Below are 11,444 nucleotides of genomic sequence, written 5' to 3' on the forward strand. Positions count from 1 at the left end.
TGTTGTCTGGAGTGCAATGGCTCCATCTCAGCTCACTGCATCCTCCACCTCCCAGGTTCCAGCAATTCTCCTGCTTCAGCCTCCTGAGTAGCTGTGATTCCAGGTGCCCGCCACCATGCCCAGCTGGTTTTTATATTTTTAGTAGAGATGGGGTTTCACCATGTTGGCCATGCTGGTCTTGAAATCCTGACCTCAGGTGATCCACCCACCTCGGCCTCCCAAAGTGCTGGGATTACAGACGTGAACCACCGCACTGGGCCCAAATTTGTATTTTGAGTAGTGACGGAGGTTCAGCATTTTGGCCAGGCTGGTCTTGAACTCCTGACCTCGTGATCTGCCTGCCTCAGCCTCCCAAAGTGCTAGGACTTGAGGTAGGTTTTAGGATTTTACAAATGAAGATAATAAGGCTCAAAGATGTAATTCAATTTGCTGAGGTCACAAAGCCTGTCTGTTTATTCCCCATCCCTAGGCTTCAGTTTTCTCATTTGCACAATAATGCCTTTGGACCATCTCAGGGATCAGCAGACTCTTTCTTAAAGGAACAAAGAGTAAATACATCAGGCTCTTTGGGCCACATGGCCTCTGTGTTACCTCCTCAGCTCTGCTGTTTTATGGTAAAAACAGTCTAGATGAATATGTAAATGAATGAGTGTGGCTGTGTACCAATGGATGTTTATTTATAAACATTGAAATTTGATTTCTATATAATTTTCATGCATCACAAAATATTATTATTATTATCATTTTGGTTTTTTTTTTTCAACAACAATTCAGTGATTACAAATCATTCTTATCTGTGGGTTATACAAAAATAGGAGGCAGGAGGTAGTTTGCCAATCCTGGACTAGATAAGCTTTGAGGTCTTGTTGAGCTCAAAGATTTTCTAAAAACTACTACAACAATAATTATTTATTTAATGTATTGAGCTCTTACACATGCCAGCTTCATTGTTCAATGCTTTTTAAGCATTATCTCCCTTAATCCTTATACTACAATGTGAAGTCAGTGCTATCATTATCTCCATTTCAGGGATTATACAACTAGTATGTAGAGAAATCAAGGGTGTATCTAGGTTAAACATAACTGGTAAGAGATAGAATAGCCATTTAAACCTAGGGATATATAAGGGATATAACATTCCCAGGAGAGAATGCATATGCCTTATGTTGCCTTTTCTGATAATACATAGTCAAGATAAGACTAGAGTCTGGAGATATAGGTAGGAAGAACTTCCAAGTGTTTATCAATTTTATTTGGTGGTTGCAAACTAGGTTGTTTATATCACACATTTTGTGTAAAGAAGGTAAGATATTTCTGGTTAGGAAGAAGTTAAGATATTTCTGGATAGGAATAACCATTCTCTTCCCTTTTCCTCCCTCTCCTAGAAATGTGATGCCCAAGACTTTGGATGGGCAAATAACCATGGAGAAGACTCCAAGTTACTTTGTGACAAACGAGGCTCCCAAGCGCATTCACTCCATGGCCAAGGACATCAAACTGATTGTGGTGGTGAGAAACCCTGTGACCAGGGCCATCTCTGACTACACGCAGACACTGTCAAAGAAACCCGAGATCCCCACCTTTGAGGTGCTGGCCTTCAAAAACCGGACCCTCGGGCTGATCGATGCTTCCTGGAGTGCCATTCGAATAGGGATCTATGCTCTGCACCTGGAAAACTGGCTCCAGTATTTCCCCCTCTCCCAGATCCTCTTTGTCAGTGGTGAGCGGCTTATTGTGGACCCTGCCGGGGAAATGGCCAAAGTACAGGATTTTCTAGGCCTCAAACGTGTTGTGACTGAGAAGCATTTCTATTTCAACAAAACCAAGGGGTTCCCTTGCCTAAAGAAGCCGGAAGACAGCAGTGCCCCGAGGTGCTTAGGCAAGAGCAAAGGTCGGACTCATCCTCGCATCGACCCAGATGTCATCCACAGACTGAGGAAATTCTACAAACCCTTCAACATGATGTTTTACCAAATGACTGGCCAAGATTTTCAGTGGGAACAGGAAGAGGGTGATAAATGAGGCTAGAGAGGCAGAGGAAGGCTAGTCAATAGCTAAGGAGGCTCCTTGCCTGAGTCCTTGAATACCCCAGCTTCTGCAGCTTCACTTGCTGGAGTGCCAAGTAGATCTCCTCCTTCATGCAGCCAGGATTGCCTCCAGTGCTGTTAGCTTAGGCAAACAGGTGGATCCCACGGCATCCCCATGGAGGAACCAGGCCCATCTGGGCAGCAGCATCTGGTTGACCAGATGGCCACCAGAACCCACTGTTCATTCTTATCTTCTGCTAGTTAATATAGCCTGAAGACAGAGGATAAATAGCTGTCAATGTCAGAGACAGTGCTATTAATATATATGTGAGTGACAAAAAAGGTCTGCTTTATGGGGGTTCTCACTTTAGCTTGGGGAGCCAGGGTTCTAGCCCTGTATCTGTCACGGGCGCTCTGTCTAAACCTCTGCTTGGGCTTCTCTCCAGAATGCACTTTGTGGCTGAGTGCTCCAGGACTCCTAGGGAGCAAGGTCCTCCCTCTAAGGTGTTTGTAGTCTTCTCTTTAAAGGCCTCATTCCACAACCCCTGACTTCCTCCCTCCCCACATCATGAAGGCAGAGGCATGCACGTTCCTCACCAAACACACAAACACACACACACACACACACACACGAAGGAAAATAAAAGCTGACACCCCTCAAAGCCTTCTTTCCAAGAGCCCTCTAAATGGGGTTGGGTCTCACTCTTCATGAGTATCCTGGGTTGTGGAGAGGCTTAGCGTATGCTCTTTTGTTCAGATCAGGCCCACGGGGCTGCTCTAAGAGTAAAGTAATTATAACTGAGGTCAGAGCTCTGAGGTTGGCAGAGATGAGTGGCCATATCTGGGGGTAAAAGAAGAAATCCTGTCCTCTTGGTGGGAGGTTGCCTTACCTGAAGACCATCTCTCCCAAGCACTGTGGTTCTGAGGCATGTTTTTGGGTTGAACTCTGTCCCCTAGGTCCCCAGAAGGGCAAAGACCAGAGAGTTGACAAGTGTGTTATTAGGAGTAATCCTTAGCCATGTAATGGGGAGAGGAGCAGTCATCATTCTTCCAATTTGCCCCGCCACCACCTCCTCGGGCTTCATTTTCTCTATTTAGAGATGGCAGAGAGTGGGGTAGTGGCAAGAAAGCTGACTCCATTCATCAGATCCAGTTTATGGGCGTTGGGGTTGAGCAAGGACTGTCTGCAGACACCCCCATCAAGGGCTGCTGAATAAAGTGTCCCTTCCCATCAGTTTGATTCAATTAAAATGCATCATTTGACATAAAGCACTTGTTCACAGATCTCCAAAACCAGGAATTGTTCTGGTAAAACTGGAAATTTGTATGAGTGGGGGGAGTTAAATCTGTTCAGCTGTTATTAAACTGTCATTTCTCCCGCTAAATGAAAACTGTGTTATTATAAAGCTTAATGCAACCTGATTAATGGGTTTTGATGCTGTGTTTGTGTTGATCATCTCCATCTTCCCCTCTCCCCTGGAATGCCGGGAGCATCCTCTCTCTGAGACGGCCAGAAAGTCCCAGAGTCAAGAATGTTCAGAAGGTTCTGTCTGCAGGGCACAATAAATCTTGCAATAGTACAAAGCAGGTAGATCCTAAAAGGAGTGCAGCTTTTCCTATCTTAACCAATCCCAGCAAGGAATGGACTGATACGCCAGATTCATAAACAGCCTTACAAATAATTTTTCCAGATAATAAAGCAGTTATTGAGCTGAAGGCAACCCATATACCTGCACTATCAATGTAAAAGAGAAACAGATCAAAATGCATACATACACATTTGAAGGAAGAAAACGCACGCATTTTTAGAAGGGCAAACTGTAGGACTCATGTGGGGTTTGGTTTCATAAGCAGAGCAAGGAGTGAGTGAGTTTCAGTCCTCCCTACCCATCAGAGTCAGCCATAGAGTTTGTTCAAGCTTACAGCTTCCTGAGCTCTGTTTCAGATCTGTTCATGAATCAGAAACTCTCAGGCGAGGCTCAGGAATTCATCCTTTCAAAAATATTCTTAGGGAAGCTGGAACTGAGAGCAACTGGAGGAAAAGACTTTCCTGTGTATTTCTTTGCCTCCTCTCCCTCCCTCCTACCTCCTTTTATGCTTTTGCTTTTCTAGGAATTATTTCCAAGGAAAGTACCTCTACAGTGTTATGGCTTCCCTGCAGAAATGTGTGCTCTTTTGGAGTTCAGTGGCAAGAGGGTTAAGTGTTGCCCTTAGAACTTAGACAGTCAAAGGAGAATCTGGTTGTAGCAATGCCTTAAAGAAATAAATGACCTATTAATCTAGCTTACTCTCATCACCTCCATTCTGGGCAGGCACATATTCATTTGGACCCTCAGTCATACGTACTCTCCATTTTCCATCTCCTTGGTTGTCTGTGTCTTTAAAAACCCAGAACATCAAGACTTGCCTCCAAAGCATGTGTCCTCACATAAATACGTCCCCAAAATATGACAAGCAAATCCATTTTGTAATGTGGTTAGCCAATGGTGAATAAGCCACTTCACCTGGGAAATAAAAGTGGAGAAGCCCCCTTAAATTATTTATACATCCTTGCATACACCAGGAGGTTAAAATTCCCTGGAGAAAGAGGGCAGAGGGCTAAGCCTTGGGATCCAGGGGATTTTTATATTTAATAGTGTTTGGTGTTATAGTTGAAAACTTGTGGTTCTGAAGAGAAATGCAAATTTGTCATGTTTAAGGTCCATTTTCTTCAGTGTCTACTCTAGCTTGATCCTTGTCACTCTGGGAGTGAACCACTTAGCCATGTCCCCTTCTGCAATGTAGACACTTGACGAAGGAATTATTTTCTATCCAGAAAAGCTAAGTCAACTTGCTGAAGTAGAGTCAGGTTAACAATACTTCCACTCTATTTAAACGTGAGCGTGGCAACTCACGGGAGATTGAATTTTGTATTTGATTTCAATTAGCAAAGCATAAATTATGTTTAGTTTTCTATCCCCCTCCTTTCCCTCAAATGGATGATTCATGGCTCTGGGAAGGCTGCTGCGTGTGGTTCAGAGATGGGAAAAGGAGAATTCATCCTCCCAAATAGTGCAGCTGTCATTGCTCCTGTATTCATCTCTTTCTGCCAATATCATTCTGTACCTGAAAGGTATGAAAACCTTGACTTAGACCTACCAGCTCAAAACACAACAATAATAATCAAAAGCATTCAGCAGCCCATTTATCTTTTGGACTGTGTATGAAAGTCACGACTTTAGAATAGTAAATATGTGACTCTTCTCTGGGATTCCCTGCAAACTTCAAGAGCCCCTCGGATCAGATTTTAAGTTCAGGAGAGTGTGGCCTGCTCAATCCCTTAGCACTAGGAGTCCAGTCTGAGCCTCACTTCTTTAAGACCCCAACTCTTTCCCCTCTCATTCACCCACCTCTTTATTTCACAAAGAAAACTTCTCATTGCCTCACCATGGTCGGGAAAGAGGTCACTGGTTTTATCCTTGCCTCTGTCTGTGTCTTGGACAACTAGATTTATCAATAGGAATGTTAGTTTTCATATCTGTAACATTAAGTATACTTAATTCCTGCTGGCCTACCACCCAGAGTTTTTCTGATGATCAAAATGAGATAATAGATGGGAAAGTATTTGAAAAGAATAAAGTACTTCATTGACACAAGAATAGTGATGATGATGCAGCAGAGCTGATGGCAATAAAGATGACAATGGTGATGTGATGATACTGCAGAGATGATGGTGATAGGATGATGACAGTGATGACGATGATGATAATGATGAGCGGATGGTGATGATGGTGGTGATGATGATGGTGATGGTGATGGTAGTGATGGTGATGATGATGATCTGTGGAGCCAATGGTGATAAGGATGGTGATGATGATGATAATGATGGTGATGATGCAGAGCTGATGGTGATAAAGATGATAGTAGTGATGGTGATGGTGATAATGATGATGGTGATGATGATGGTGATGATGATGATGGTGATGACAATGATGATGCAGAGCTGATCGTGATGATGATGGTCGTGACGGTGGTGATAATGATGATGATGATGATATAATCTGTGGAGATAATGGTTATAAGGATAATGATGGGGATGCAATGATGATGATAATGATGCAGAGCTGATGGTGATAAAGATAATGATAATAATGGTATGGTGATCATACTGCAGGAGTGATGGTGATAAAGATGACCATGGTGATGATGATGGTGAAGAAGTTAATTGTGAAGAAGATTAAGAAGGAAGAAGAGGAGGAGAAAAAATGGTTCCCAAAACCCCTTCCAGAACAACATGCCTTTGCAGTGTTCCAAGGAATATGTTCAGGTGAAAGCGCTGTTTTACTCAGACCAAACGATGATGAGAGTGCTAAGGGAAAGTGAAGCACCACTGATGTGCTTAAAGTCAAGGCCAGAAGAAGAGCTCCCTATGAATGGCACTGAATGGGCTGAATTTCAGACACTCAAATGCAAAACCTTCTCCCCTACCCAAAGACAGGGTCTCTTCTCCACCGAATTCATAGATGGGTTCTCCCCACTGTGGCCTTTCCCTTGCTACATACTCAAGGTTCTTTCAGATATAACAAGGCTTCGAAATTCATTCATACAGAGCCAAACATATTGTCTTGAAATGAAGGTGAGGGCGATGTTTTTGAGCTTTCAGGCTGTGTATTCAGTGCTTGAAGTTCTGAATCCTAAAAGTTTACATGGAAGACAAAGATAGTTTGGAAGCAGGGCACATCCTTAGGAGCAGCTCTCGTAGCTTTCCGGAAATAAGTTGGGATTGGCAGATCTCCTCAGGTTCTTCCTGTAACAAATTAGGGTGGAAAGAGATGAGTTCATGCATTTCCCAGTTTCTCAAAAGAATGTAGACTTGTTATTTTCAGACATAAGAGGTAAATGGAACCACTTTCTCAAATTGCGAAATGTCTTATATGACGAGGTAATAATAGTACATTTTCTGTCATCAAGGCAGGAAATCAAGGCTAATAAAATATATGTCCATGAATGGAAGATAAGCAAGAATCTCTAGTGTCCCCGGGCTATGGGAAAACAAGGCTGCTCTAGAAGCTGTCGTATTTTATTCAGTCTTTAATTCACACACACACATCTGTGGAGTGACCAAGTGGTAACAGGAAGAGATATGGGGAAGAGCAAAGCAGACTCACCTTGACACTTGGCACTCCCAGCCCAGTGGGGAAGATGCACATGGATTTAGGCTAAATGAGGAGGGACATACAGAGTGTACATGAAATGAAGCAGGGTAGGGGGAGATAATATGGAGGATAACCAACTAGGGGGAAGGGAAAGCCACCAAGTACTTGTTGGACTAAAGACCACACTCAGCAGCATTTAGTCTCATCCCAAATTCTAAGACAAGTCTTACAAAGCACAAAGTGGTAGACACTAACAAAAGAAAAGGTAACAATTATAAGATTGAGTAATTAAGAAGACAAATATTTGGGAGGGAGAGAGACAGAGAGAGAGAGAGAGAGAGAGAGATGCATAAAGAACGTGGTTAACAAGAAAAATATTTGCCCAGAAGGGAAGATGCTATCTCTTTTTTTTAAATGACCATAGCCAAGCCATTAATAGGGAACATAAATCCTCCCAGGCTCCTTCTACCACCTATAGTTTCCTTGGTATTGTCTTTGGTCCAAGTTCAAGGGATATCTTTGATGATACCATTAGATGTCAGCTGCCTGTTGACTCATACATCCAGAAGGAAACACCAAACCACTAGAAATTCATCTTTTCTGAAAATGGGCTAAAATCAGTAATAGTTCAAATTAAAACACACTTGCACAATACACAACTTTAATTAAATTAACATATAAGGTAGACTTGTCCTCTAGCTCAGGGATAATCAGGTGTTACGACCGTATTTTAAAGATGGGGACTGTAAGGAGTTGGGTTTGCAAGAGACTTTTCCAGACTTCCAAAGCAAGGTAATGACTGAAGTAAAACCATGAAGTGGCTGGCTCAGAATAGTGGGAGAAGGAAGTGACAGTGCAGCCTGCCCTAATAATGGTAGTCAACATGATTTGAAAGGGTATTTTTCTAAGCCCAGGAAAGGTCAGTTTGAATAGCTGTGATCCTGTCTAATCATTCTAGACCATGTGGAAAAAAATTATTTTTAAATAGGCAGGAGAATTGATATTGAGTTTTAGTTGCAGACAACAATGACATGGAGAGTCATCCATGAGGCTGTGAACAGACTAGAACTACAACGGTCTTTCATTTTTGGGGATCAGAAAGATCTTCATCACAGCTTCTTTCTGGCTCTGAGTAGACTCATAAATCCCTGTTGTTGTAATAACTGTGGGGCATAAGAAGGACTGACTGTGAGATATGGAGCTCTTTGGGGTTAATACTTCTCAATCTGGCCAGTTTCAGACATCACAAACCCATTCCCTGGTTCTTTTCCAGGAGAAAATAGAGATCTGCATTCAAACTGAAACCCAGAACAATAGAGATTTCTCTTATTAACCACCTGGCCCCAGGAAGTGCTCCCTAGCAAGTTTTCTGAATGAATCCTTTCAGGGATGGGTTATCTCCGTATTTAGCTTCTTCCCCTTTACCATTTCCTTCCAGAGCCACACATCACATGGTGTCTACTGAGAGAAGCCTCCCCTTACAAAGATGTCAGATTATCTATCCCATGAACCTTGGGAACCTGGGTCCCATAGCTCTTTTTTTCCAGAGCAGGGTATTTTGAGAAAAAGGAAAAAAAAAAAAAAAAAAAAAAAAAAAGAAAGCAATGGAAAGTCAGAGAAGACATTTAGGGTAGCACTGAGCACCAGGAAAGGTTGATGCAGGAATCCTAGTGCAAGTCAATAGTGGGGCTGAGAAATTTGGTGTAAAGAACCGTCAGAGTCCATGTCATATGTCTTCATTGTACTGATGCAAAATTAGGAATTACCTTGTCTTGCCTAAGATAACACAGAAGAGCAAGGCTTCCAACCCAGATCTGTTGACTTCTAGTCCTGTGCACTTCCCACTACCCTCAAATCACAGACTCAGGAGATAATTCAACTGTACTTAAAAGTAGCTTTGCCCCTCAAAAGACATGAACTCATTCTTTTTCATGGTTGCTTAGTATTCCATGGTGTATATGTGCCACATTTTCCTTATCCAGTCTGTCAATGATGGGCATTTGGGTTGGTTCCAAGGGACATGGATGAAGCTGGTAGCCATCATCCTCAGCAAACTAACACAGAAACAGAGAACCAAACACCGCATGTTCTCACTCATAAGTGGGAGTTAAACAATGAGAACACATGGACACAGGAAGGGGAACATCACACACCAGGGCATGTTGTGGGGTTGGGGGGAAGGGGAGGGAGAGCATTAGGACAAACACCTAATGCATGCAGGTCTTGAAACCTAGATGATGGGTTGATGGGCGCAGCAAACCACAATGGCATATGTATACCTATGTAACAAACCTGTACGTTCAGCACATGTATCCCAGAACTTAAAGTAAAATTTAACTTTTTTTAAAAAAGATCAACTCATAAACAATCCTTCAAAAAAAAAAAAAAAGTAGCTTTGCCTAACAGATTGGTCTTGAAAATGGAATGTTTCTAAAAATGCTAAGAGGATGGCTTTTTCTAAAGGCAGGGGTTAAGTGTATGCTTGATTCTGAATGGGCCCCAGGCTTCTCTCATTGGAATGTAGTCCAACTTTTTCTGACAGCCTTCCCAAAGCATCAGAAGATACTGATGAGATATTCACCAGGCTGGACTGACAGTGCTTCAGAGTCCTGCAGAGAACACAACTGCAGGTGAACCTAGACCTGTGCATGTGTTGGATCAGTGCTCATAGTTGTCTACTGCCCTTTGCTGGCTCTACATCTCATTTGTCAACCATTAGAGCAGTTGCTTTGAATAGGGAGCAAGATGGTGTTCTGAGGAAGCCATGAGCAATTATCTCTATCCAGAATCAACTAAATTAGACACAAGCACAAGGAAGAATATTTAGGCAGTGATAGTTATTAAACCAAACCAAGGAGCTGTGAGATCTTTTTATTTATTTCATTCCTCTATTGTTGAGTAAACATTTATATATCATCACTACGCCAGGTGCTAGAGAAAGGTTGTGAACAAGAAGTCCCATTAAACTGTCCTCATGAAACTTTAATAGGAGAAAGATGCCCATCTTTCTCTTGTTAGTACAAGAGCTGTCCAGCCAGTAAGCAGGAATGGATAGGATGGTTTCTTGGGAAACACAAAAATCTGGAATTTGATAATTAAAAGCAAGCTTGGGCTATAGAAGATATTGGATATCTCCTTCCTTTATATCTCAACTTGAGAGGAGAGTTGATATTAAGCTTTCTGAAAATTTCTAACTTATTTTTCCCGCTCCTTTCTACCTGGAAGAAACACAAAATATCCTGGACCAAAAGAGAATGAAATGAGCTGGAATTGCGGGATTAGACCAGAAGCAGGTTGGAGGAATGACAAATTATGGTTCGTGAGAGGCTGAGAGACCATGATCTCATGTCCTGCTTACCTCTACAGTGGGTCCACAGAGGCAAAGATGGGCTAATACACAGGAACCTTAACATGGTTCTTTGCTGGACCATGGAAGGACATGGTCTTCCTTACTGGCCAAATTTCGAAAAGCTCCAATCTCTTTGGCAGATCTACCTCTGCCACATCTTTGCTTACAACTCAATTACACCTGTGTCTCTGTAACAAAGGATATTTACCCTTAAATGTCTTTAGAGGCTGAATTTTTGTCACCAGTTTGTTTCTAAGATCATGGGAACAGCCTTGGGACAATCAAAAATCTACAATAAAGGCAAAACAGAAAAAAAAAAAAAAAAGAAGTAGTGGATGTTCTTTCTGACAACTCATGGAAAAAGCAGTATTTAGCAACCACTTTGGTTCCTTCTTTCCCTAGAGAAAAGAGCAGGACGTGTTTGAAGATGAGGCTGCAGGTTCCACTGTGACTCTGCAAATCAAAGGCGAGAGATAGCTTGATCAAGCAGGAGAGAGCTTCTTTTCTGTCATTTAGGGAAGAAAACATTTCTTAGTTTTCATCCCAGTGGAAGCACCTGTAAAGGGTGTCAGGGGAGAGGACCTGCTTCTGTGAATGCTTGGGAAAAGGCCTTTGGAAATAAGGGCTTTTGTTACCCTGGGATTCCTGCTGAGAGGAAAGGAAAGAACAAGCAATAAAATAGGAAGTGTTTATGCCATAGGCACCAGGACGAGGTCTGAGTCTAAATCACAGACTCACGGACCAGTCCCCAAGCCGGGATGAATCCCATTATCCATTTATTCAGGTCTGGCGCTCACGACAGAGAATACAGATTGAGGTCGTTATAAATTTCTGGTTTCTAACCTCAGCTGGGCCCTCCGTTCTGTTATTCATTCCTTTTATTGGTCCCTGGGAAACTTTTTTTTCAGGCCCCTTGTATTCGTTTCTGAGACC

General features: G+C 42.4%; 1 protein-coding gene across 1 annotated transcript in view; it reads left to right on the forward strand.

Moving 5' to 3' along the window:
* HS3ST4 (heparan sulfate-glucosamine 3-sulfotransferase 4) overlaps positions 1-3,452 on the forward strand; it is a 462,364-nt gene extending 458,912 nt beyond the window's left edge. The window contains exon 2 of the mRNA XM_030925122.1: positions 1,386-3,452. Within this exon, the coding sequence (XP_030780982.1) occupies positions 1,386-2,022 (637 nt within the window). The 3' untranslated portion in view covers positions 2,023-3,452. The remainder of the gene's footprint in view (positions 1-1,385) is intronic.
* The last annotated feature ends 7,992 nt before the right edge of the window (positions 3,453-11,444 follow it).

Source organism: Rhinopithecus roxellana, chromosome 20 (genome assembly GCF_007565055.1).
Source record: "Rhinopithecus roxellana isolate Shanxi Qingling chromosome 20, ASM756505v1, whole genome shotgun sequence".
NCBI lineage: Eukaryota > Metazoa > Chordata > Mammalia > Primates > Cercopithecidae > Rhinopithecus > Rhinopithecus roxellana.